This window comes from Leuresthes tenuis, unplaced genomic scaffold (assembly GCF_036924035.1).
Source record: "Leuresthes tenuis unplaced genomic scaffold, fLeuTen1.0.hap1 SCAF_7, whole genome shotgun sequence".
Classification (NCBI taxonomy): domain Eukaryota; kingdom Metazoa; phylum Chordata; class Actinopteri; order Atheriniformes; family Atherinopsidae; genus Leuresthes; species Leuresthes tenuis.
Genome location: NW_027325361.1, coordinates 22,276,031 through 22,304,019, shown reverse-complemented (window position 1 = coordinate 22,304,019; position 27,989 = coordinate 22,276,031). Strand labels below are relative to the sequence as shown.

General features: G+C 41.6%; 1 protein-coding gene across 3 annotated transcripts; it reads right to left on the bottom strand.

Annotated features, from left to right (window-relative positions):
• Positions 1 to 240: 240 nt before the first annotated feature.
• On the bottom strand, positions 241 to 27,711 carry LOC140312217 (capping protein, Arp2/3 and myosin-I linker protein 3-like). 3 transcript variants are annotated; one of them, XM_072389930.1, is made up of 40 exons: positions 27,416 to 27,710; positions 25,142 to 25,236; positions 22,397 to 22,447; positions 22,238 to 22,297; positions 21,280 to 21,401; positions 21,026 to 21,120; positions 20,650 to 20,720; positions 20,462 to 20,535; positions 20,313 to 20,388; positions 20,111 to 20,199; positions 19,546 to 19,640; positions 18,896 to 18,982; positions 18,251 to 18,360; positions 18,066 to 18,143; positions 17,872 to 17,948; positions 17,212 to 17,316; positions 16,999 to 17,068; positions 15,979 to 16,060; positions 15,758 to 15,854; positions 15,519 to 15,573; positions 14,846 to 15,018; positions 14,674 to 14,742; positions 14,184 to 14,277; positions 13,071 to 13,169; positions 12,859 to 12,978; positions 12,667 to 12,780; positions 12,415 to 12,590; positions 12,204 to 12,291; positions 11,994 to 12,113; positions 8,724 to 8,790; positions 8,174 to 8,361; positions 7,774 to 7,853; positions 5,333 to 5,506; positions 4,635 to 4,833; positions 3,821 to 4,547; positions 3,590 to 3,690; positions 3,156 to 3,282; positions 1,828 to 1,899; positions 1,057 to 1,164; positions 241 to 832 (listed from the first exon to the last, which is right to left on the bottom strand). In XM_072389930.1, the coding sequence occupies exons 1-40, from the start codon at positions 27,471 to 27,473 to the stop codon at positions 792 to 794; spliced, it is 4,584 nt and encodes a 1,527-aa protein (XP_072246031.1). In that variant the 5' UTR covers positions 27,474 to 27,710; the 3' UTR covers positions 241 to 791. The 3 variants fall into 3 exon arrangements, with proteins under 3 accessions (XP_072246031.1, XP_072246032.1, XP_072246033.1); XM_072389931.1 differs by lacking the exon at positions 1,057 to 1,164 and having other exon boundaries at positions 27,416 to 27,711; XM_072389932.1 differs by lacking the exons at positions 21,026 to 21,120; positions 21,280 to 21,401; positions 22,238 to 22,297; ... (1 more) ...; positions 25,142 to 25,236; positions 27,416 to 27,710 and having other exon boundaries at positions 20,619 to 20,658.
• Between the last annotated feature and the right edge of the window lie 278 nt (positions 27,712 to 27,989).

Here is a 27,989-nt window from a genome sequence, read left to right as displayed (position 1 = left end):
AGCCCAAATCACAGAGGACTAAGGTTAACTTCATACTATTAATTGCAAATTTGTTAGAAATGTCTCCACTGAGTTACAACATCAACTGTATCAGGTTTTCCACTTTCCTTATTTGTACTACCTCACCAACAGCCAAGAGCCTACAAACGTTCAGTTTACTATAACAAACTTTAATAAAAGCACCAACTTTCCCATTCAAATAATAACAAGAAGTCAGTTGTTTTTTTAATTTGTGTTTTATTTATACAGTGAGGGTGCTCATACATAATATTTATTTTCTCTATAAAATATATTACCTTTCAGTTCCTGAAAGCAAAACTAGATATAAATCATCAAGTTTCATTTGATAAGAAGCAACTCATTTTCAAGTGTCAGTCAAGGCAATGACTGTATCAGCGATCAAAAGCATTGCAGATTTAAGAAACCACATTCTAATAAACACTTTTTCTTCTGTCTAGCAAAGCCACGACGCTCGAGCACTCGGCCCGCTGTCCACCAACACACAACGATGATCACATGGGTTTTTCTAAAGTAGCAAATACTGTTAAAACACCGTAGCCACAAAAAGAGTTTTCATGTGAGAGGGGAACAAAAGACAGGGAACTTATTTGGGATGTAGAGGTGAGAAAAGTGAGAGTTTGAAAAGAAACAGGTGACTGGTGCCTCATGATGTCTGCCATTTTGACGTTTTCTCCCCAGCTCCCCCGTCTGCGCTCTTTGTTTCGTTGTCGGATGAAATTCTCCACAGTTGACAACTCTGGCCAGATGGCAGCAGAGGAAGTCCTCAGGCATCACAACAGCTCGCTGTGACCGGGTGCTGAGTTGTAGCTGTCTGTGAGGTGGAACGTGACCCAAACAAACAAAGAGATGGTATTACTTTGGTTTGATCATGACTAATATCTGATCAGCTGTGAGCTACAGCACTTTTTATTTCTAGCATATTAGTGACCACATTTACTAACAATACAGTCATAACCGATTACCTATTGGCTCACATTTTGTAACATTTCTTACACACACTCACACACACACACATAAAAACAGAAAGACGTGTACCAGACAAGTCCAGTGACTTATTTCTGTTTTGTGGTAGCCTAGGTTTTTTCACGGGGGGTTTGCGATTTGGGGGCTTCTCAACGTTATTAGGGCTTTCCCTTTCAGTGCCTGAGTGCAGTGAGGACAGGAAACACAAATAAACAATTAGATACAGACGCTTCACAGACAAATCAACAATACACAAGTTCCATTCATGATTGTGTACACAACCCCATCTCCAAAAACATTTGCAAATTTTCCCAACTAGCTTTGCTGCAGTGCAGACACTTAACGCTCAACTTGTATATGTTACATATGTTTTGCCTACATGTTTGCACAGAATGAGGAGTTGCTTTTAATCTCATTCTACTTGTGTATAGTGACAATAAAGGCATTTTATTCAATTCAGTCATTTACAAAGTTTTGCAAATGACACAAACAAACAAAAAAATCAATGGGAGTGAGAAAATAATAATAAAATGAGATTTTACTTTCAAAACTAAAGCAACAGACATTATTTCCCAAATGTTTTCAGGGTATTGCTGGGGCAAAAAATCTAAATGAGCTTACACTGGAAAAAACTAAATCTCTTTGTCAACGTTTGATATGTTGTCTTTATAGCACTTTAACTATTTAGGGGTTTATTTGGTTCAAAACTGGGGTTCGAATGATGTGCATGTAGTTGTATTTAATTTTGATTCCAATTAAACATTTTGTCTAAAGTTTTTTCGAAATGGGGTTGTACTGCAACAAGCTGTTGGGTAAAAAAAAAAGCTAAAGATTTGATCATACCTGCATCACAGGACATAGCCTTTCTGTTCCTCTGTGGTTTTGCTGGTGCCTGAGGTCTCAGTCCTTCTTCACCTGAACAGCATGTGTGAAACATCTTTACTAACTGATATGTAAAGCACATGTCAAACTCCAGTTGTAAGTGTTTCCTATTTTCTGTACTTTCTCTTTCCTTCCTTGCACAGACTGATACAGTCCCATACGCCCGCACATACAGCAGCACGTTATCACACATCCATAATCATTTCCAACCAAACAAAACATACCTCTACAGCCACACTGATTCAATGATTCTGTGTTGAGTCACTGAGTCTGAGTCGTGTTCTAAAGGACATTGTTTGGGTGTCAGATTTTGTTTCATAATTTCATTTTCATTTCAGGATGTTTATATAGAAAAGCAACCTCTTTCTATGTTATGGTTCTACATGTCAGGACATAATAAAACTCATCTGGGGTTTATCAGGTTGAACAATTCGTTAGTGTTAACTGTGTTAACACAGGGCCAAGGATGAAACACTCAGTCTGAGACGGTCATTTCCAAACAATTTGGGTTCCATCATTCTACTGTGAGAGAGATTATTCACAAGGGAAAACCATTCAATACAGTTGGCAATCTTCCCAGGAGTGGACATCCCAGCAAGTTCACCCCACTATCGGACTGTGTAATGCTCAAAGAACCTGCAAAAGAATCCCACAGCTCAGACTCTACAGGCCTCAGCTAGCATGTTAAATGTTAAAGTTCATGACAGTACAATTAGGAAAATAATCAAAAAGGGTTCAAAGGTTTAAATCATATTCTAATAATGTAAAGTCAAATGTGAGATCCACAGCTTGACCAAAATTGGGTTGTGCTGCAGGACAATGATCCCAAACACAGCAGCAAATCTCCAACAGAATGTCTGAGAAAGGAAATAATCAAGGTGTTACAATGGTCCAAAGTCCAAATGCTGTGATGGAACCTTAAGAGAGCTGTGAATAACTGCAAACCTCAATGAACTGAATCAAAGTTGTAAGGAAAAGTGGGATGAAATCCCTGCCCATTGTGAAAGACCAATAACATTAGTTACTTGTTCTACAAGCTAATAAATCATGAGGTGTACTTAGTTTTTCACACAATACTTTTACAGTTTGTCTTAGTTTCTGTAAATCTTAAGTTAATTTCAAAGACCTGCTAAGGATGAATTGATTTTATTATGTCCTTATATGAAAAACCTTAGAATCGAGGGAAGCTGTGCTTTTCATTTTTCATAGGACTGTATCTCTTTTAATGAATGTATTTTGATGAAAGCCTGATGTTTTTGTCTGTTAACTTGTATTTTCAATGCAGGTACCTTGACTTGCAGCTCTGTCTGGCAGCCCATGTATCGGCTTGTTGACAGGAGGTGGCACAGGAGGAGGAGGTAAGTTTCTCTCATTGGGTGATTCTTTTGGAAAAGTCACATAGGAGGAGGTCTTTGGCTGGGAGGCATTTCAGAACAGTAGGAAAAGTGACAAAGACAGTATTAGCAATTAGAAAATATGCTCTAGATTTAAACAAAACGATTGAACATTTTATGGGCAAAAATGTAACAATCTGGAAATTAGATTAAGACTTACTGATTTCTATTCAGACATAAATTGTGGACCAGTTTATTAGAATAATTTAGCTTGGGCCTTTGTTTGCACCAACATGATAGTATAAAATAAAATAAATCTAAGAGAGAACGTAACATAAAATGCATGTAATTATATAGATTCAGTAAGAGATATGCTTTGCTAATTCCACCTTTTCAGGAATGGGAGGAGGTTGACTTTCAGAATCTCGTCTTTTTTCCCTCTCTTTCCTCTCCATCTTTCCGGGATCTTTCTCTTCATCTCCTTCCTCCTCTGTACCAAGGGATGAAAAACAATTGATTGCCACCCTGGCTTGAGTCAGAGTTTGCAGTGACAAGCTCTTTGCATGCTAAAACAGGCTGTCTGACCTGTAGCACATTGACATGGATGACCTGTGTAGTACCTGGTAGAGTGTCTGAGCTCTCCCGTCGATGTCTCTGCCTCAGCTTGGACAGGCTGGGTTTACTGCTTTGTGGTGGGGGGTCTGGTTTTGATGCACAAGTAGCTGTTCGAATGGAACTGCTCCTCCAGCCCTCTGTGGAACCTCCACCGGCATCCGGAGACGTGTGTCTGTCTCCTTGCATGCCTTGTGGATGCCACTCTATGGCTGCCGCCTCCGTGCTTTTCAAAGGATCGGTGTCCTGCTTAGGCGAGGGCGTCCTGTCCAGTGGGTATGGAGGCAGAGGCCTTTGGGCCAAATGTAGTGCCTGGACTTGTCTGTCCATCTTTCTCCCTGGATGTCTGCTCTCACTCCACTGATTGTCTACCTGTATGTCCATCTGCCTGTTCTCCGACCATGCTCTTTCAATCTGTCTGCCGCCAATCCACTGTCTTTCAATTTTTCGATCAATCTGCCGCTGGGTGTGTCTGTCAACAGTCCACTGTCTCTCCATGTGTCTGTCTGGGTGTCTGCTCTCTGTCCAGTACCTGTCAGTTGTTCTTGGTTCTCCAAAAGTTCTTTCCTGTTGCCTATCATCAAACCGCAGCCTCTCTGCATGTGGATCGCTTGTCCGTCCCTCAATCATCCACTCCTTGTCTGCCTGCAGCACATTTGTTGTTCTCAGTTTGTCATCTGCCCAGTACTTGTCTGTCTCCCCCTGCTGTTCAAACACAGTGTCCACTTCGGAAAGCTGACAAAACATTAAACAAAGAGGCAAAAGAGACTGAAAATAGTAAAGTTCCTCTGGAAATTCCATAATAGCAGTGGATTACTGTACCTCTCTAGGAGAATAAAAGGGGTGTTTGCCTCCCCCCACGCCTGGGTGAGGGATACCTGGCACTGGTGGTGGACTCAGAACAACAGTACTTTTCCCCTGGTGATCGTTCATTTTCCCATCAGCCCCCTCGCTGGGAGATCCGGCTCTGGCATTAGGCCGTGGTGGCTGGAGGAATGTGTATACATTCTCCATTGCCGTCCTAAAAGTGGAAATTTACCACAAAATATATAAATACAACCATGATGGGGCAAGCTTTTAGAATGGGGTACAAATGAAGTGGCAGAAATCTTATATCTTGCAATCCTGCTCTGTGTTTGACGTGAAGTGTCTTAATTTCTAATCACTTGGTTGACTTTCAGATCTAGAAATAAGCCACCAGTTGCCAACAATACCTTTGAACACACTCTGGTATCAGCCTGTCTTTGCCTTGGCAGCTATCAACCATTTCTCATATTAACAAAGAAAAGTGGGAGATGTAGAGGGATATATGTTCAGTATTTATGAAGCTCATATAAAAACCAAAAACAGCTGATCATTAGAAAATCTGAGGATGAAGAGTAGAATACAGAGGAAAAAATCAATGAGTTGTTGAGATGTTTTGTAATGTTAGTTGACGCATCACATGGACAAGGTGTTCTATGTTCAAGGCCATTTCTTACCTAAGACTGAGCTATGTGTGTGTGGCTTTATTCACTAACCCTGTAGGCGCTGTAGCAACAGTGTGACATCCATCTCCAAAGACCTCTGCTTCGGACTCTGGCCCCTGATTGGACAGAGTTTGGTTGCGGTTCTTACGGAAACCGAAAATAGCCAGCATATTTCTTCTCTTCTTCCTCCTCAGAGAGTGCACTTTGTGCAGAGAGGACAGCTGACTGAAAGAGGTGAGAGAAGCCCAAAGTCACACACACACACACATACACACAGAGGCCAGTTCAGCACAATCATCATGTGCGATAACACCCAAGCTCCTTCTGTTGGCATGTTACTGAATTCATCACAGCCATCTGGGCCGCTCGTTCATCTGCTCTGCTGCTGCAATTTCAGGGTTGCTAGGATACACCTCTTGGTACACAATGATAAATCTTAAGTGTCCCATTTTTTTACATTTTAGTGTAATCATAACAAAAGTACTGATGAGCTGTAGTGCGGAAGAAGACAATATCATTCTGATCAGCTGGGGCGTCTAAATTACACTCTACCAAAAATAATGGGTTGCAAAACTCCTCAATGTACATATCAAACTCAGAGTTCTGCATTATATCAGCTTTTTAGTTCTAAATTCTATATTCTTTATCATATGGCACTTAATTTATCATACATTTGACAAACTCTCCAACTTATTGTGACATTAATCTTCAAAGCACCAGTCCTTTGTGCACACAACGCTCTGACTCCTTTGATCAACGACATGCAGTCACCAAATGACCAAAGATGATGTGTCACCCAACTCTCCAGACATCTCCAACCAGCCGGCACCTCCGATGATTAAAAAGGGACTTAATGTATGCCTTTCATTTCACTGAGAAACAGATAAAGGACAGAAGAATGAGCTACATCAGCCTCTGAATGCATGAGCAGCCGAAGGCACAGCGATCCTCGCCATGAAATTACTTCAAAGAGAGACAATGCACTGGTCAGAGAAACATGGCCGCTCTGATTTATCAAAAATAATAATCTAAGCTAAATCCTCAAAGCTTATATTGCTAAGATGCGTGAACAAACTGTCTGAGCTCAGCAGGCTTTATAACAGAGATGAAACAACCGTTGTTTTAAATGGTCTGAAAACTTCAATTTGTTGGGGTTTAACTGTGTGGGTGGGAGCATGAAACAGTTGTTTATGGAGGAATTTTTAAATGAACAAAAGTCTGGAATTGGCTTTTGAATGTATCTGCTTCTTAATTTAAATGTTATGCTGAAAATGTCATGATGTGTGGTTAGAAAAGGTCTCAAATGCAGAAACAGTTCGGAAGCAGCCAGATAAGGAACAGACATGACCTTTAGCAAACTCGCTGACGGAATAAAACTAAAAGCACTGCAGAGCATGAACTTCAGAAGAATAAAAAAAAAACAAAAAAAAAACAACAACAACGACAAAACAATACTGCAAAACTACCAAACAGACAATAAAGGAAAAAAGAGATGAAACTAACTGGTGGTAAGACAATGATCCGACCAAGATCAAAGAAAACTGGGCCGTATATATATATAGCAGGAGGTCATCACAAATGGGCAGCAATGAGAACTATCAGAAACCGAACTCAGATGTGATGCAAGAATGGGAAGCAAAACCAAACAGAATGCACAAAGGATACAAGCTCCACAAAACAGTGTGACGAAATAAAGCTAACCAACCTGCAGAAGAAAAACATAAATAAAGCAGGCTGGCACAAAGAAATACAGAAAATACTTACTTAAAAATAATAAACAAGTGAACCAAGACTATCCTCACAACACCTTCAACAGATATAACATGAAAAACCCACAGAGCAGTTACAAGAGGATGGTGGAGTGGGGCGGTGACACTGCCAGTCAGTGAAACAAATGGTCCCCTTGAGGCTTCTCTAGCCTCTTGGGGACCATTTTATTGTAATATCATTTGTGTTTAAAATTAGAAATTACAATAAAACCACCTTTGTGACACTACTGAAGAAATGAAAGATTCCCCTTTGTCCTGCCTTTGGATATTTCAGGATAGTGTCATTTCATTACTACCAACAACATCCTTAAAATAAATGTATTTAAGTTCTGTTTATGATTTACATCTATGTCGTCATATTGAACAGACACAACCTGCAAGACAGTTTGATCATTCTGTTGAGACCCACGATTATCTTTTCATCTCCGTCTCCAAAGATCTATTTCGCCCTGTGGAGCTACGGTTTGCACTCTCTGACTTGTGCATTTTGTCTCCTCTTACTCAGTGGCTCGCCATTAATAAAGCTCCCCTTTTGTTACAAGTCAAACAATTATAATATTGATTAGTGATAAATAATCTTTCTGTTATACATGCTCATTCTCTGTAATTCATCTATTTTAACTTTAGATTTGAGCGGATGTTTGCTCAGTAAAAGCTAACAACAGACACACTTGTGACTGAGGATAAAAATGGTGGAGGTAGAAACATAAAATCAGCTCTTACCTATCGGGCAGAACTCTTTTTGTATAAAAATCTGGGATTCCATCATCCAAAGGGCTTATTCCTCCATTTTCACTGCAGTTCTGTGCAAATAGACACGCAGAAAGGCTTTTCAGAAAGGTCAGTTAAGTGGGTTTCATTTGTAAAATGTTATGCAATAAAACAAATGGATTACACTGCATTCACTGAGATAACGTAATGCAATTGCAGCCATTCACTTTATATAGATTATGCTTGACAAAGACAGCAGTCACTGCCAGAGGGTAGAAACATTAGGGAAATATGAGAATTATGCACAGATAGATGGATAGATAAATAGGTCCAGATTGGACTAAAGGTAATGTAGTCTGGAATACATTCTAATATGATTCAATATGTGCCGAGAAGATAAGATGCGCCTTACTGTCTCAGCAGGGATGTGCCCCCCCTTGTGCCTCCGTGGAGGCCTGGGTCGAACTCGTGTCACATGATGGAGAGGCAGGCCCTGTGTAGGCAGCTCAGACAGACCTTCCCAGGATGCAGAGCGGGAAAGTGGTGATGAGTACGATGGAACGGATGGTGGCGGAGAGGAGCTGGAGTCGTCACACAGGCCTGATGGCAGCATAGAACGATAAAAGAGTTATAGAAGATCTGAAGGTAAGATACAGAAAAGAAGGTGCCACGCAGAGAGAAGATGAGAGGCTTAAAGGGAGCCTTCATTTCTGCTAAAAAAGTCAATAAACTAACTATCTTTGAGCTCCAGGAAATATAGTGACTCAGTGATATACTGACAGAGTTGACTCCACCGGGATTAAAACAGCCATTAACAGACTTCTCAGATAAAGAGAAGGGAAAAAGAAAAAAAGACTCAACGGTAAACAAAGTAATGGAGCTCTGGGAGAGATGGGATGGGGTCAGAGCTAGACAGGAAAGAGGTGAAAGTGGAGGACAAGAGGAAATACAGCAGTACTCACTCAGCCTGGTGGAGACAGGTCGTATTCTTCTTGTTCTAGAACTGCGCTTCTTAATGGCTATTGTGTCCTGGGAGGAAAAAAAAAACATAAAAAAAAAAAGAGAGGTTTAGATGCTGAGGAATAGAAATGGAGAAAAACACACGGTGCTCCTTTAGTGCAATCAGTGCTTTTGTCAGTAGAAGATGATCAAATCAAGGAACTAAGTAAAGCATGTTGAGTGCACACATAAAAACAGACTTTAGACGGAAACCAGATACCACAAACAAAATGGACGTTGAAGGAAGGTGAACAACGGGGGAAACAATTTAAAGCCACGGCTAGTATAAAAGCCTGAAGAATTTAAAGAAGCAAATAGCTCATTGAGCTTTTTATCCTCACACTAGAGGCATTAATACTGTTGAGTCAACTGTCAACATTTCATCCACACTATATCAATGGTTTACATCTGCATGACTAAACACATTCCCATCATCCTCTTTGGTTTGAATGCTAAATAAACAGATGTCAGCAGGTAACATATTAAACTAAGATGATGAATAATCAGCTTGTTAGCTCAGTTGCCAGGAGCAGGTCAGTATCCAAAGTACAGCCTCACTAAGTTGCCACCACGTCTGTAGACTTGTTTACTTCAAGACCAACTCAGACCTACTTGAGACTGTCTTCAAAGATCTTTGAATGACACTTGTTTGATTGAAGTTCCATCATTATCATATAGATCCTTGAGGGATTTTACATGAGATACTAGCAATCACAATGATACGGACACCAGTTTCTTTGTGCAAAGGATAAGAAAGATCATCCAGGCTGTAATCAGCCAAAGATGCAAAGGCCATCATCTGTGACGGTATGGAGGTACATCAGTGCCGATAGCTCGGGTGACTAATATGTGCAAATGCTACCGTCAAAGTGGCGTAGTTTCCCGGGAGGTTTTTGGTTATTTCAAAGAGATATTCTTCACAACTTGTAACAGCATGATTTCATAGACACAGTGTGTGCTTGACTGGCCTGCCTGTAGTCAAAATCTGTCACCTATCGAAAATATTTCCCACAGTATGAAGAAGAGAATCAGAGAGGGACAACGAGGGAATCTTGTCTTCATCAGAAATGGACACTGTTTCCTTTCCCCCATTTCCAAACCATTTAAAAGGAAGGGGGATGAGACACAGGAGTAAACATGCATCTATCCAATTTATTTTGAGCGTGTCGCTGCCATCAAATAGTCGATTCTGAAAGTAATTCCCTTTGTACTTGTGTCTGTTAAAGGCTAAAGTTACATATAAAGTTAGATGTGAATTAACAAATGACGTCTGTGAGCTTTAACTTTTTTTTTCTGGAAATGTGGTTTGTATGACTGTATTGATAAGCAATTTGCAGACACTGATTTACATCCATATTGGCATCTGTATTACCAAGTTAGATTTGTTATGCCGTGGACTATGCTGATATTTTTAGCATTACAAACAAAAAACGCTTTAAATTCTTCTCGTTTGAGAGGACGACATCAAGACTAGAGGTGCATGACGGGGTAATGACTGAACTGACAGTGATGAAAAGCATCACAGGCTCGTGGCAGATTCTTGTCTGGTAAATATTGAGCTGCTCTTTTAATGTGTCAAAAGAGATTTGCCATTTTTTTCTTTTTCAGGATTACTCTGCCTTGCTGCAGCACAACCTGATAGAAATCACTAAGGTAATTTTAGCTTACGGTTCTCTCATTTTGAGAAACGATGAAGAACAGCTGCAGGTAGAAAAACATGGAAAACAAGCTTCACTGAACCATAACTTAGGAAAGGAAGGCTGTAATGAGCAGAAATGCAGAAATGGCACACAGCTGAGAACTAATTGGAGAGCTGTGAAAGGGAAGGAAGCAATTCTGCCCTCTGCAAAGGAAAAAAATACAGTATTTATGTTCCATTATGAATTCCAGAGTATGGCCGACATCATGAGTAAAACCACTGACATACAGTCATATTTACATGTAGATGTGGCAAAGAGATAGCATTTGACAGCTTATATCTGTTCCACATATCCTATAAATATTACTGAGATGGTCAGTATTTTCCCAGTGTAGATCATATATATCAACAACTTGATTTCTGTTTAATGTCAGTCAGGCTTCCAGGGTAGTAATTATAGGCCTTCTGAAATGTTGACATTCAATGCTGTCCTTCAATCACTCCAATCAGTGCAAGCTTCTAAAGGCCAAGACACAATTGAACAGACGATACGTCATCAATTCAAGCATTGTTAAAGTGTCTCCAGTGGAGAAGCTGGAGACTCTGAAAATTTCTGACCTTTAACTGTAGTGCTCCCGTCAGGAAAGTCAGAATAATGTTTCGGATGTTAAAACCCAGAGGGAGAGGCCATCGTTACTGCCACTTCTGTCAAGACTGAACTACTGGTTTGATGAGTTGTGATACTCAAGTTTAATAATGTGGTAAATAAGCAGTGGAGTGTGGATGTATTTTAATCAACAAAGAAGTTGATGCAGATATGACTGAAGATGACAAATACCCAACATGGCAATTACACAACAGTACACAAAAAGTCCAGAAACAACCGGACTTTCATTAACAAACAGAAACTGAAAATGGAATCAAGGCAGAAGATACCTTCACAAATATTAGAAGAATATATGGGGGAGATGTATTAACACTACCTCAGAGTGTTTGAGAGAATATTCTGAGGCTTAGTGTCTACAGAACTGAAATTCATGAAGTAAAGCTGACAGAGACAAAACAAACGCTGGAGGCAGAGTGAAACAAAAATGTTCCCGGTTTCCTCTGCATTTTAGAAAACATTTCTTTATTGGCAAGAGGGGGTTAAAGATGTAACATTATATCTGAGCTAAATCCTTTCAATCGGTTTGAATTACATTTAGCTGCTGGCAAGAAAGTTGGTTTGAGGCTTTCTTGCCAGCGGCAGAATAAAAGAAAGATGAATGAACAGCAGCTCTCAGAGAGTTCAGCTGTGTAAAGAAAACTGACTTGACAGTATATGTACCTGTAAGAGACTGTGGAGATTTTGTGCTGATCATGTCAATTTACAGCATTCATTACACTCCTAATAAGCTATAAGTCCTGAATGCCTGAATGTTGCATCAGGACTTAAAGAGGTCAAAAAAGCAATCTTAATCAGTAAAAATAAGTCCAGTGATATAAACTGGAATAAAAACACACAGCAGGACAGTATTTGATGGCTGTGATTAGTATTTTGTAACACTTAAGAACATAGTAACAAACACACTCAAATCTATATGTCCACACTCACTATGCTGGTGCCAAGCTCTTCGTCGGTGATGTCCAGAGAGTCTCTGTGTCTGTTAAACCTCCAAGCTGTCCCATCCTCACACGTCGCTTCCCAGCATTTAAGATGAGACACCTGCCGGGTCTGAAACAGACGGCGCTCTTAAAGACAGCCACTCATTCACTCAATCTGTTTCTCTTTCACACCTTTTTACAGTAAGAGCTTTGTGTTTACCAGCGTCTTATGGGTGGTGTAGAGCTCCTGCAGGATTTGGTCCACGATGGAGTTGGTGAGATAGGAAACCACAGACAGCTTAACTTCTCTGGAGAAGATTGGGTTAGAGGAAAGGAAAGGGAGAGACGAACAGGAAGAGGCTTAGTAAAAGTGAGAGCAAATCAATATCCTACTTATCAAATTCAGACTTATTGTTGCTGCTGCTTCTTACTCCAAAGCTCTGTGAATGTCCTGTGCTGCTCTTTCCATGAGGGCAGTGCGGATGGCAGAACGAGGGATGGACACATGCTCAGAGACAGACGAGAGCGGAGGACTTAATCTCTCAGCGGCAGAAGAAGACAAAGGACAGAGCTCGCGGCAGAGAGACACCATTGAGTCGACGATCACCTGTAATGGATGGCAGTTATCAGTGACTCTGTCATCTGTGGTGGATCACATTGTAAAAGGAAGCGGTCGGATCTACCTGCAGCTCCTTATCTGCAGCTTTGGCCAGTTCGCCAGCCAGAGAGTCCAGCTTCTGCCGCACCGGCCCGTCCACAGACAGCACATGAGCCAGCTCGCACAGTGAAGGGTAGAGCTTGGAACACCAGAGACAAAAGGTTTCATTCAAATTCAATACCACAAATACTACGTTCATACATTTCACGCCACTCACAGCGCGAGAGTTCCTGGCCTCTTTCAGCACTTGTTTTGCGGCTTGTATCTCCTCCATCTCTCCGATGCCCCGTAACAAACACACTTGCTGCTGGACACGCACAGAGAGGCGCTCCATCACCTTGGAAACAGACAGGCTGAGTGTCAAAGGCACAAACACACATAAAACACTCAAAATATACGAAGAGGTGAGCGCACAAGCAGGAGTGCTACCTGTTCGGCGGTGCTGGTGACCAGGCCTTGGTGCAGCCGCAGAGCTTGTCTCTGAGAGAAGCGCTGGGTCTGGTTGTTCCTCACCAGAGCACGCTGGATCTGAGCAGCAGAAACGGTTTAAAAAATGCCTCAAAATCACAAAGAGACAAGAGAGGAGGTGCTATTCTTTTTTTATGTCTTACATTTCTGAGCCACAGTTCTGAGGCTAAGATGATGGAAGAATCTTCCTGCAAGCCTACTTAAGCTTTCCAAAAAGCACTTCCCACTTATGAGACCGTAATCCACCAAAACCTGCAACTGTTTTTGAGATTTTTATTGTTTTTAGTAATTTTTTTTCCCCTGACCCCTGATATTATCTGTTATTTGATGTTTGATGTAAGATTTTCAAATATTTATAAAAAATCAAAGTAAAACTTACCCACACACACAAATAAACATCAAAAGAAAAATAACTAATTTGGATTGAAATGGTCAAGTGCTCTGTTACGTATAACAAAGTCCTTACTAATTCATGTATTTGCTACAGTGGCAAAGTTTAATCCTGTGATCCTCTGCTTAAACCAAAAAATGTGCATCGTCTCCAGCCTGAAAGCAAATTTTGGGATATTGTTCGCAGTCTGAATGCCTCTTATTGAAAAGAGTGAGTGAATGATGGAAAAGTTTGCAGGTGTATTGTGTATTCTGGACTCAGACAATGGACGTTAAAAAGCTCTTAATGGTAGGTGCTTGCACTTGATCTAGTGATGCTTTGAGGTTTTGAAGAACACATTTGGAGACATCGGTTTCTTTCTTCAGGTTGCAATGATCGAATTATCGCTCTAAGTTTTAGATGAGATAAGATTTTTTTTCTTTTGGTTAGCTAAACAATTCTGCCAGTCTGTGTGGAACTATACTGATTTTTCTCAGCAATGGGATATTTAAATGAGACTATTATTACTCATTCAGAATGCGTGATGTTTGACTAAGAGCTAAGAGATAAATGCTTTATTCACTCTTATATTTGTTGTATCATATCATGGCTAAAGTCTCTTTGTCAACGACCTCAAACACAAACACAATTAGAGATTTAATTCAATCTGTGAATTAAACTGTCATATTAACACTGATGCCAACCTTTGTCAGGGCTTGCTCTGTCTTCTCAGGAGCGCTGCGGTATGCCTGACTGATGTCACTAAGGGGCAGAGGCATGTACTGCAAGGTGAAATTACTGTGGAAGGACAGAGCAGAAGCAGAGGGAGGTGTTGAGTTATTGAAAGAGGCGTTAACGGACTAAAACGAGAAATTAAAGTAGGTTACAGATTCCAACGTAAGTAAAGGTTAACAGCTCCCACTATAGAGTCCATCCAAAAATATTCCTGCCATGCAACTAGTGAGTAATACTTTGATCTAAGCAACCATGTCATCCCTGGCCTTAAGGTAAGTCTGGGCCATTTAAGATAGCAAAACGGAAGGTAACAATTTGCTTGGCTCAAATTGCAACTTTTAATGAGGTTTCCAAAAAGAAAGTTACATGGTGTCTCACTTCTTATACAAACTAAGCTCAACTATTTAGTAGACTGCAACACACGTATATACGAAACAGATGATGTTAAAATGTTCTTACTGTTCAAGGGCTCGGGCCACATCCAGAAATCCTGCTGCAGAGGTGTTGTTGCGATCCCATGTCACACTCCTGCAGGGCAAGGTTGTGAGTTGCACAGAACACAAAACCGTCATACATGGCTCTGCAAATACTGCAAAAACACAGATATTATTCTCTACGTTCTATGTTTCACCTGAGCGTGGTGTTGATCTGCAAGGCTTTGCTAAGCATCTTGGCTCCAATGTCATCCATGTTGTTCCCGCTCAGGTCCACCTTTCTCAGGCAGGTGTTGCTACCCAAGGCGTTGACCAGCACTGTGCCCCGGGACCGCAGGCGTGAGTCAGACAGGGACAGAGTCTGCAGGGCCTGGAGGGGCAAGGGAAACAAACATGGAAAAATAATGCGAGTTTAAGTGTACATGCACTGGGAGGCCTCAAACGAGAGGCTGAGAAAAAAAAAGAGAGGAACCAGTGGACAGAGAAGTCTAGAGGATAAAGTGCAGAGGTGAAATTTACTGCACAGACATGTGACAGCTCACCAACATGACTTTACATGCCTTGTGCTTGAATTATTTACAATGTATGTGAGTGGTGATGTAGAAACTGTGCCCACAAAGTGAACATAGGAACAGTAATAATTCATCATAATGACACATCTGGAGTGAAACATACTGAAAAAATTATGTGTTCGAATCTAGAGTGCTATTTCAACTGTGAGATAATATGACACTTCTGCTGAACTGATTTTTTAATAATGAATGAATAACTGACCTAAACTTAATCACACACAGTTAAATCACTTGTTGAGTTTATTTAGAGCCAAAGGGCTAAATTTGCATTAATGCAGTGCGTTTCACAGAGACTCACACATTCTTCTTCTTGTATAAGTTGAACCAGCTTCTGCAAGACTTCATCCAGAACCCTGCAGACACAAAATGGGGAGACAAACTCAGAGACGTGGCTGGAGGAACTGGAAAAATTATCCTTATGAGCCATTTACAGAAGATAAGTAAAGTCACTGATGTGTTTATTCAAGCTCTCCATGCAGTACATGCATGTTTGGGTTCATAAACAGTCACATTAACGCTACACCCATAAATAAGCACCTGTTTTTGATGTTGAAGTTCTTGCCCAGATGAAGGTGTTTTAGTGATGGGTGTCTTGAAAGAGCAGGCAGCACTGTAAGCAAGTCTGCATCAAGACCTGTCAACACACACGCATACAAGACTCAGCATGGCATGATCCATTAGCAGCCCACTTAATGCTCTCCTACTACAGGAAAAAAAGTCAAGGTCACAGTGGGATGTGTTGCAGCGTGTCCTGGTACCGTTGTCGGTGATATCAAGTGTAGCGATGGAGGAAACTCTGGGGAACAGCTCCTGGATTAGGGCACCTCCTGCAGACCTCAGCTGCAGAGACAGAAGGGAAAACCAACATGTGCACAGACATGAATAAGAGTCATTTTAGCCTGAGCCTTTGGGAAATCGTTCTATTTTTCCGCAGTGTTGCAAATTTATGGATGCCTTTTTATGTCACTGCAGGCACGCTGCACAGTGAGCTTTGCTCTGTGTGGGAATCGTCCTCTGCAGCAGAACATGTTATGCTACACACTTAGCTCAGCATTTTACACTTTCCTGGTCATTGGAGGAACCGATTTTACATTAGAAGCAAAGGGTCCAGATTTGAATTAATAATTAATTAATTCCAATAATTAATTAATAAGCCAGTGGTCAGATTATTTCAGTTTATATTTTACATATATATCAAGATCTTTAGCTATCCACTAAGCCTTAGTTACGTTAGTGAGTAACTTTGTCTGGTGCCTGGCAGGTGATAAAACTTTGTGGGTATGACATCAATAACAACATAATTCATTGTGCATATAGTCATCTGATAGAGTTTGAGTATAAAATCATTTGTTATAACTGCTTTAAATAAATCATATGAATACTGCATCACTGTTAGTCAATGCGTTAAGCTAAGCTCCTTCTCAGGATGCAGTTACACTGCATATGGAAACATACAAATATATTCATGAATGTCCCACTTTCTGGAGCAGAGAAAATAACTATTGCCCCTTTTGCTGGAACTTGTTTCATCGTTGTCTATCTCTTGTGCAACTGATACAGCAGAAACACTCCCATTATGCCTGCATAGGACATATAAAGGAAAACTTTTACAATTGTTCTAATAGAGAGTTTTTGACTGAGCTCTTCCAGTCACTCCCTCCTGCACCAGCCTGTGAAGACACAACTAGAGCTGCTGCTCTGATAACAAACCTCCTAAATTCTGCACTGTGTTGACATAACTTTGGGATCCACTGCAGATTGTGTAAATGAGCTCTTACCTCACAGCTGCTGATGTCCAGATGAAGATCATTGATATGAGGATTGGAGATTAACCCCATCAGGAGAGCCCTGTGGACACAAAGAAGATGGGCAACTTTCAAAGAAAGAAAGGGAGCATATCCATGTGATTCCTCTCTATTTTCACTGCTTAAGAGTTAAGATGAAAAGGGGGCAGATCTGTGTGGGAAAATAAGATGTGGCAAGGCAAGTACCTCAGAACATCGGGGGGTAGCTTCATAGAGGCCAGGCTGACATGAGTGAGGCTGAAGGCCGAGCTGAAGAACTGACGGAACAACGGCAGCGTATCCTTCACTTTCCTGTTAGATTTAAGAAAAAAAAAAGATCAAAGGAATGTAAATGTGAATATACCAGCGAGGTGAAATGTAAAGGTGACGGTGTGGTACAGAGAGGGGATGGGCTGAGCCCAGCCACACACATCAGATGAAGTTACACTGTTGACATGCCAGGTAAATATGAATGCAGCAGTGAGAGTACTGACACAGAATGAGAAATGCAGCTTTTGATGTAAGAGAGGGGGGCAAGTGGGGTCAAATGATAGATAGCTGTGCTTAAATATTCACGAGTCTTATCAATGCAGACAGCACCAAGAGAGCTCTGGCTTTAAACGGCAGCAGACACACCCACAGAGAGGAAACAAAATGTTCCACTAATTCCCACAAAGCTAATCTTTGATGCCCAATTTAGCAAAAGATGTAGATAAAGACTAATGGAAAAAAAAAGGAAATTAAATGGAAGCAGAACTGATGAAGCAAAGATGAAAGTAACTTAGGCCTTTATGATGAAATGACCAGGTATCTTCCCAACTTTAGATTTAGACCTGCCTTTACTGTAATCGTAAAGATAAGACTAACCTGTGAGAGAATGTATTTTTGGAAAGATTCAGAAAGGAAAGATCAGCGCAACACCCTCTCAGAAGAGCCCCAAATAGCTGCATCAGACACAGGGTGGAAACAGTTAACCTTGGCTGAGAATCGCATGGAGAGAAATGTATTTCCTTTTAACAAAACACAAAGATGTTTGATCATAACCAACCAATAATACTAACAGAGTCAACAGAGCAGTCTGTGCCTGACAGATCCAAGTGGACCAGGCAGTTGGGCTGAGACAAAAAGAGATACAAGTTCTGCAAACAAAAATCCAGAAGAACAGAGGCATCACATTAGGCTGGATAAGCGGCATTAAAATGGAACAGAGTGCGTTTTTGTTTCTAGATGGATTGTGCTGTCTGACCGAGGCATCCTCCCCAGAGAGCACCCCGGGGTTCTTGCTCAGGTCCAGGTGCAGGAGGGAGCTGGAGTATTCATCGCTGGAGCACAGAGCCTGAGAGAGCGACACCACGCCTGTGAAAAAGACAGACAGAGACCCACGCGGGAGGGTGCAGATGGAAAAGAAAAAGAGACGAGAGAAAGAGTGTTACATATGAAAAGACTGGGGATACTCTCAAAACATTTTGTATTTTTACATTATTCATAGCACATCTTGGAGGAGCAGGTATCAGTGGTGTTTTGGGAGGCTGTGCAATTTAATGTAACATTTACATTCTCCTCTGGGTACTAGAGTAAAATCAAGTAACTTAAGGCTCGGTGCTTGCAGGGAAACGCGAACATCATGAGTCAATATGAAGTTGTAGCAGAGCCAAAACATGAGACCAATCTCTCAGAGGGAGAATCATCTGCAAATCTAGAGGTATTACATCCACTAACCCACAGTATAAGCTAACACAAGCTGAGACACCGAAAAGTGAATCAGCTCATTTTCTACTGGCTGTGGTGAGATACTGCGGTGCATGGAGGTAGATGATGTGCTCATGACTGCGCTCACACTGTGTAAGTCAATAGATGGAAGTAGAGTAACTAGAACTAGAGAGGTACAAACCCTTAGAAGTGAGTGAGGTCTTGGATAGGTTGAGGAGACGAAGTCCCTTGCTGAGGCGACACACCTGCTGGATTAAGTTGGACACACCTGCAGCATGCAAAGATAGAACAACGAAACGTAATCAATAATCTCTGTCTTGTATTGTTTAACTGAACCTTAGTACTACAGTCAGTAGATATTACTTTAAAAGGTGCAGGGGTTTATGAGATTAATGGTTTACCATATGATATTTCAAATTGAAGGACTTTTTTTTTTTAAGTTTTCAAAGTCTGACACGGTAAGCTTCCTCCCTTCTATATAACACAGCACTTATTCCTCTTTGATGCGTACTGTTGATAAATTCCTGGATGCCTCCAGGATTCTGATTAAGCTGTTTAATCCCGTAAACACGGTAACCACATAGCCAACTGCTGTTTGACATATGCACACTACACTAAATACATAAATGGTCTCACCTAAGGCATTTTTTGCTTTGTGACTTTGGAAAAAAAAAACAGTCAGACGCCCTAACACTATAAAAATTTCTGATCTAGACCATAAACAATCATTAAAAACAGGACTTTGTTTCTCTCTTTAGGTAATTTAACTTCATTAGACCTATAACAGTTGTAATAAACCAGACAAACAAAGATATTGATGTTTCTTGATACCTTGGTTGTCCAGTGAGTTGTGGGCCAAGTTGAGTGAGTGAATGACTGAGGCAGGATTCTCTGAAAGGGCAGCTGACATCTTCTGTGGAAAGTCTCTGTACAGACAGAGGCGTAGAAATCAGGTCTACAGCTAAGCAGCTATATTAGTTATCAACTTGTTCTGATAATTCCTTCAATTCATCAATACGTGAATTGGTCTATCAGTGAAAAGTGTATAGAAGAACTTCTGAGAGCTCAAAATGGAGTCGAGTTTTTTCTTTTGCCTGGCTTTCAGTCGAAAACACAAACATATTCAACTAACAAGTAACGGCAACAAATTCTAATCAACATTTTATTTGTTGAATTCCTGTTAACTGTTAAGGGACTTAACCTCCTCATAAATGTCCAGCATTTAAAACAGCATTTTTACTGGTAGCTTCTAAGATCTTTTTATGAGACATGTTCCCTGAACACACACTCTGGCACATTTTTATAACCCCACATCCCAACTTCATATCACCGGCCTGTTAAAAGCCCAGTAAACACAGATTAAGTTATTGCAGAGTTTATTCAATTCAAAGCTCACGATTTTAAGCCAGCATTCTCCAGGGTGATCTCCTCCAGGCTGGAGGACTTGCTGACTGTGTGCAGGACCTGCTCAGTGACCTCTGAACCCTGATGTAAAACAGGACAAGTTTAAAACCAACTTTTTTAGTTTGGAGGCTTAAAGCTTCATCAGAAGTTTCATCAGAAACAGAACGAGCTGCAACAGGGACACTTAAACTTACAATGCGAAGATCTTTGCAGTACAGCTTGGTGAACCAGGTGTTGTACGCCATTGATGCGACAATCACTGCCAAATCCCTTGAAAAGATGAAAATTAAGTGAGCAAAGTGTTTTGGACGGGATAGTGTTGGACCATCTTTTTGTCCCTTACCTGCTCTCCAGGTGGCTGAAGTCCAGCAGATTGAACTCTCGGTTATCCTGGGAGTGATAGATGGTGTCCACATCCTAGGATCAACAAAACCCATAAGCCTGTTTGCTGCTATGTATGACCACTGTGCTGTACAGTATGTAACACCAAAAGCACTCACAGTGGCACAGACACAGTCCCACAGCTCTTACCCACTGCACTTCCTCCTTGCAGCTGATGCCATTATAGTCGCAGAGAGCGGCGTAGGTCTCTGAGAAGCCTCCTGAGAGAGGCAGGCGGGAGAAAGGAAGGAAAAACAGAAAAAAGGGAATGTGAGATATGAGCAGCTGCTGCCATATGCTATAAAGAAAGAGAAAAGGGAGGAAAATGCACACAAACATGGGTCTAAATTATCAGTCTTTTATTTGCATGACAGCTTTAAAGGGAGCATCTGGGAGACCATTTGTGAAGTGTGAGTGCCAACTTCCTCTTGAGCCTGCAAAGTAGTGTACACGTGTTCATATCACTGTGTGTGCACGTGGATGCCTGTGTGCAAATTCCCATGTTTGATGATATCGTCTCTTTTACCACAGGCCCTCTGTGTTTCCACTGAAGTCTCTGAGCTTGGTGAATACTTCCTGCTACCCTCTGAAAGGTCACTGTCTGAGTGACAGATGGACGGACTGCCAACATAAAAGAAACACAGATACTGTAAGGAATCACTTGTCTTTTGATAATTGTGCCAATAAAGGTCAGTCTTCTTTAAACTCTCCATTTATCAACCACTGCACAGACATGTGGCAATTTATTCAGATTTTATCTTGCAAGATGGTGACACTTACGCAAAAACTGAGTTGTTGAATATTCGAGAGAGAGCGAAATTAATGTGGCTGACCACATGATTGAGGTGGTCACGTGACTCAAACCTCAGGGAGTGACTGGATTTGTCAGTGTCGATGATAACCTGCACAGAAGATATCAGAGAAGGTGTAAAAAATGACTGTCAGGCAGGGAGGTGGTCTAATCTGATATCACACTATATAAAGAAAGAAGGCCCACTCATTCATTTTCTGTTAATTTACCATCACCCAGGCCAAGATGCTGGTATTTCATCCAGTTCTATTGTTTTGTTTTGTTTCTTTCTTGCCTATAGCCCCATAAACATTCATACTCAGGAGCTTCCAATAACCTGCACCTCTGAGAGTCTGTAATGGAAAGTTTGTGGTGTCTCCCTTCCACTATGTCTTCACAAACCAGAACATTTTTGTTACACGTTCTCTTACATGTTACAAGGGAAATGTAATAAAACTTTTAACACACTTCACACTGTGCAACACACTGCAGTGCTTCTTGCATTGCAAAACAGCTCTCGCAGTGCTTGGATGTTGTGCAGAGCCTAAAATCAAGGCCCAAGGACTCAAAGCAGGGGGTCGAGGAATGGGTAAAATAAAATTCTAAATTACAAATGATTCATTTCCTGTATGAACTGTTTTCATTAATATTGCAAGCATAGGCTGATGTAAAAAAGTGGGGCAAGTAAAAATTAAAAGTCCTACTCATGATGAGTCAGCTGACCTTCACCAACATTTTTGTACAGCCCGTACGCACTTCATCTTGTTGATCAAATCAGCAAAAGAACAGAAAATGTTCTCAACAAAGCACTGACTGTCACTGTGGTTGTTTTGATAATTGCTGTTGTCCTGCCTTGAAGGACTGAGTGATGTAATAGCTCCATTATACAACCACACAGCTGTAACGGTGAGGAGTGCATACAGATGTAAGCATGACGAGAAAATTCACCTGGTGGTCAGGGTGAGAATTCAAAGCTCGAATCTCCAAGAAGTTGAATGTGGTCTCTACCTGTTGTCAAAGATACAGTCGAATAAGTAAAGATTTCACTGGGAAAGGTTAAGCCTCAAACTGTAAAGTGCATACACTTTAGGGAGCCCTCAGACATACCTTAGCTGGTATCTTTGGAGCCAGGAAATATAGTCGCCATGTTGTGAGGACCTATAGAAAAAAAAAGAAATAAAGGAAACAGAATCAAGATTGTGAAAAAGTTCAATCCACAGTGACACTCCTGATGAAAGAACATAGTCCCCAGAGTTTCCATGGCAATAATGATAGGAAATACTCTTGTATTGATCCCTCTAAAAGCCCTCTATGTCAGAAACATTAAAAGATTAACATGGTACGATACAGCCTGAGATACAGCGATGTGTGGCAATGTTTTAATCACAGTCCTACTGATACCAGACTGGATTTTACCAGCATTGCATTACTTATGCTTTGGAGAAATGTAAAAGTGCCTCATACATTTATTTTTAGACAGGGTGACTTCGGGCTTAACAAGCAATCTCTTCTGGTTCTTTAGCTTTGCCCCGGGGCTTTGATGTGAGAACTTAAATGGAGGAACTGTGAAATATCATCTAACGAAATGCCTTTTTCCATCCCTCAAGTCACTGCATTTGTTCTTAACACAATAAATCTGGTCATGCTGGGTCAGAATGCAAAATTACCCTATTTTCCTACATTATCTCTGCTAATTCAGCATCATAAGGTCTAAGCAGCTTGAGATAATTTTTAGATCAATGCAAAGTTGAGGGGAGTTTGGACATGAAAAGCAAACCCGGAATTTATTCGTGAATCCCAGTCTGAGGGAGCGACTGCAGCATTTCCGTGTTTGCACTCACTTATTTTCAGGCATGGAATCGTTTGTGTAATGCAGCTTATGTGTAAATCTGATTCTGCCCCTGATTCATCTTAGCAAGCAGCAATTTCTTTTTTGGTAAAGAGACTCTTAAAAACAGTCTGACTCCCTCCATCAAGGCAAACAAAGGGTAGCGATTCCTTGGCATTTTGCTGCTCTTCACCAACCCCTGAGTACTGCCCTCTGCTCTTTCTCTTCTCCTCTTCTGCTCCGTCGCTCCCAATCATTTACTCCATTCTCTCAGATGGCCCCACTAAAACACCCCCTGAGGACAAAGCATCCCCACCATGTGTCTCTTCCCAATGAAAAGCAATAATTAAATTACTGTTCTCCCACTCTATTCTTGTATTTCTCCGAGAGAGGAGCTTGACACAGGTCTGAGTGAAGCACACAGTGACACCCACGCTGCAAAATGTGCATGTGAGATGAAGAGAAGAGGGGATGTTTTTTTTTTTTTGCTTCACTTCAAAGACTGTATGAATGAGTTGATTAGAAAGACCAGATTGCATCACATTACAGTGATGAGTCTGGGCTAGGGCTGGTCGTTAAGAGAACTCGTATAAGTAAACAGAAGTAAATCACGCTGATGCAGCAGGCGAGAAAGATGCTTATTCGAGTGTTTCAGATGAAAAAGAGACCATCCATGCATCGTGCTTATTGTGACTTACAATTATGCAGGAGTGCAGCTACCGGACAGATATTCTAATTTTGTTTTGTTTTGACAGTTCAGATAAGGCCTTTGTAAAAAATAATCAAGATAAATCCACGTAACCTGTAGCGGCAGAGAAAAACCACAGATCACGACCAAAAATAAGCTTTGACTCTTCCAACCCCTCAGTGAAATCTAAACACACAACCATAACACATTCAAGCTTGTTTTTCCCCAGCCAAATGCTGACCCCGAACGTGTGATCAAACTCCAGTTTTTTCTGTCTTTTGTGAGCACAGAGTAGGAGAAAGACCCATCATTTTTCAGTTCAGCTTCTGAGAGGAAACAGTAAATGAAAGAGGGTCTGGAAAGGGATTATTGGGAAGATGTTTTTAGCAGATAGAGATATCAAAGTGTCTGAATATCAAAGGCTGTACATGCAGAAACTCTCCTAACTGTCCATCCTCACCACATCATCAATCATTAAAACATCCATTGAGTGAAGCGCTGCTCTGCCAAGGCGATGAAGCCTTTTGTGAACGCTCATTTGTCTATTGAGGGTTTCAAAGGAAGCAACAGGAGTCCCTAGTCTTTTAAACAATATAAAAAGTGCACTGATTTTACCTCAGTTGCAATGGCTATTGTATATCATGCTTACGCAGACATGAGGTTTGGTTGCTGCACTTAAAAGGAGCGCTCCATCAGTTAAAGCTGCTCCGGACTGCGAGTGTATGTTACCCCAGTGGATGAGCCCCAGCATGCATGAGGTGTTTGTCTGCCTGAACGTACTATAGCAGGACTGTGTTTAGCTAACCCTGGGATTCATCCAGGGTCCAGTTTAAGTTCCAGTCCACAATGTAAAAGCTGACTGTCCCAGATTTTCTTCAGATAGCTGGCTGAGCGTCGCTCACTCAGAGATTTCATATCTCTGTCCCATATTTTTGGATGAAAGCACCACAGAATCAAAGGCTGTTCAGGCCCCCACTGCTTCAACTGTGTGGCTCACAAACACAGAGGAATCCACAGGCGCTCCCACAGATACTGTCTATCCAATATTCACCCTGCCAGGCTGCCAAGTGAAGTCAAAGACAAACGGCAACATTCATAACACAGTTAGCAAGTGACCGTAGAAGCAAGATGTTGAATTGTGAGGATTGCCTTCTTCTGCTCGTGTGGAAAGCAGCACTGTGATCCAGGAAGACCGCAGTGGAAGTTAACATCAAAGACATGCATGATGCATGTGCAGGCTGTGTATGCAGCAGGATTATGTGCTTATGGTTAGTTAAAAGACAGACCCCTTAAGAAAGCACAGCCATCAAGGAAAAGGCAAAAAGAAGCAACTTACCAGAATTCTGTCCTCTGTTTTGCCATTTTTGGTGTCAAGTTTGATGCTACAAACAAACTTTATGGATGATTTATCAATGATCTTCCTGATACTTTCTGTGGATGAAAGCAAAACAAACACAAACACATTTGGTTAGAATCATATTTCTACCTTGAAGTCTTAATGAGGCACAAGGAAGCATTTCTGCACATTTAATAGTTCATAGCAAAACTGAATGTGCTTCAATCCTCTCCAAGGTAGTTCATCACAGAAAAACACAGTGTCTGCATTTCTCCTTGTTCAGTTGAATCATTTGTTGGTAATAACACAATTGTTCAGGTGGCCTACATTGTAAGGCACTTCAATATCCTACAACAATGACATCTACTTGGTGAACATAAAATGAGGCACAATGTTCACCGTGCAGGAATATTTGCAGAAACTCCTGTCTCCATAGATTGGCTTTCATACAACTGAAGCTGCCTGAAGGGATACAGTTGAAAAAACATTTAGAAATCTATAACGTTGCAGCATGTTATGACTGATGGGTGACATTATGCAGAAACGTGGAACTCTAATGAAATCAAGTAAAATATAGGGGGCTGACTGACTGAGGAGCATAACTTCAGCGACATCAGAGCCACTGTACACTAGTATAGTAAAAACACTTCAGTTTGCTTCAGCGTCATTTTTCTTGCTCACAGGACCAACATGACACTTCCGAGCGTCACTGTCTATGATTCACTGGGAACTGTTCCTGTCAAACAGCGTCACTGTCGGTGCTGTGACTCCTGACTCGTACGGCACATATCCTGCCTGCTGTACCAGAGGAAGCACTTTACTGGCTGGGTGGTGGGAGCGCACGGCAGCGGCAAGCTATCACAGAAACATACAGTCGCTGGCAGGAAATACACGATTCAGCGTCTCCATTTCTGTGGCTGCTGAGAGCCCAACTGACGGGTTTATGAGGAAATCGATAGCTGGGGCACGGGGATTCAGCTCTGGGCAATAAGTATGTGGGAAGCAGAGTCGAGTATTGTATTTACTTGATCACTTTAATGCTCTGCTCCGTCAAAGTTCGGGAGAAAATATGGGACTCTTTACGTTTGTCTGCAATTTCACAACTGCTTTAAATCGAGCTACCGTCAGCGTGAATAAAATCGTGACAACCACCATCCCTTTTTCATGCTGCAACATTAAAATGATGCTCACAAGTGCATAAAATATGAACTTGAGACTCTTGAAATACATTTTGAACTTTCTCTTCATGGAGTGCTAGAACACTTCAGTGCAAACAGTATTTTTTTCTAAAAATCGATCAGAGTCAGGGAGTCAAAACACTGTAATGGTAATAGTATAAGACAAAAAATACATAACTTGAACCTTTGCCAGGTGACCTTGTGCAGCCCCTTAGGCCACCAGGTGTCTGACAGTGAGTGCTGGCAGGGCTTCAGGAGGCGGAGCGGCCCAGCAGGTGACTGAACGGAGAGGCAGGGATTCCACTGGATTAATCATCACTGAGCGCCTAATAGAGCCATTAGGAGTAATTAACACAGCAGCAGAGTCCCTGCTACTTCAGAGCATGTGTGCTGTCGGTGCTTGTGCCGTTAAATTCGAGGCAGAGCTGCGACTTTGACATGTGTAAGCTGTTGCTGTTTGAGAGAAAAAAAAAGGAATATTTGTGCGCTCCTCGGCCACCGTTAGGGTTGTCTAGCTCATGCATTTTTGTTGGCAAGCTATGCTGAACATCTGCCTCATTAGTTCCCCTTTCTACACTTTGGCACTGACGCGTACAATCAAAACAGCGCTCAGGCTAGTTGGACTGCAGAAAAAAACAGATAATATACAAAGAAGGTGAGAGAGAAATCACACTGTGCTCTGGGGGGGCTGGTGAAAAAGTGCAGGGCAGGAATCGCTTTCAGACCCACGAGTACACACCATCGTTTCCACAACGCCCCTTTTTCTCTCTGGCCTACGGCTGGGTTTTATATTGCCAGATCCTCCCCGAGGGGCTGACTTAAAGCGAGGTAGGTAGGTAGGTTCTAATTCTCTGCCCTGTAAATTATAAATCTGCACATTAACTGATTCACGTGCGCTGAGGAGGAAACAGCCGCCCCAGAAAGCTTCTGGACAAAACATGAAGGTGTAGCTCATGCCAAGCATTCAATGCGTCTGTTCGTTTGCACCCTCCGAGAACCGCGCGGAGGAAAAGCATCCCGAGCCCGACCGCACGCGCGCCGGAGGAGGCTAACACAGGAACAAGACGGGGAGCAAATTCAACTAAGCTGTACCCACCTGTGATATCCTTGCTCACACTGATGAAACCAGTGGCAGTGATCTCTTTAGAAGCCATGTCTGTTTCTCTGTCCTACCGCCACCCCTCCTTCTTTTCCTCTCCTCCACCTCCCCACTGGATCTCTCTCTCTCAGCAATGGACAGAAAGGATGGTCTCTCTTCCAGGCATTCCAGCAGAGCATCCGACTGGCCGAAGCGCTTCCTGAAAGAAGCCCTGTGGATGTTGGGGGGCTGGATGTGGGAGCAATGGGAGGTGGAGGGAGGAATGATGCTGATGAGGAGGAGGATAAGGAGGCGGAGATCACTCAGACATCATTAAGCTGTTGTGGGTTAGGCTACATGTGAGAACACAAAAATTTGAATTAAAAAAGAAGCTGCAAAGGACCCATAAACTGGACTGATTCTGTGTCACAAGAGAAATATTAAGATCTTGTAAAAATATTCTCCCTAAAAAAAGAAAGAGGGACTAAAGTGCAGTGGGAGGAGCAAATCAAAGATGCTGAAAAACCAGTCCCAATAACTGTAACCAAAATGGCTTACCTACAAGATGGCCAAATTATAGTCAAGGTATGAA

Coding starts and splice junctions, on each gene's coding strand:
- LOC140312217 (XM_072389930.1), bottom strand. CDS start 27,473: ATGGCTTCTAAAGAGATCACTGCCACTGGTTTCATCAGTGTGAGCAAG. Junction 20,536..20,649: donor GCAAGGAGGAAGTGCAGTGG/GTAAGAGCTGTG, acceptor TGTTGATCCTAG/GATGTGGACACCATCTATCA. Junction 15,855..15,978: donor ACTTGATATCACCGACAACG/GTACCAGGACAC, acceptor GTGTGTTGACAG/GTCTTGATGCAGACTTGCTT.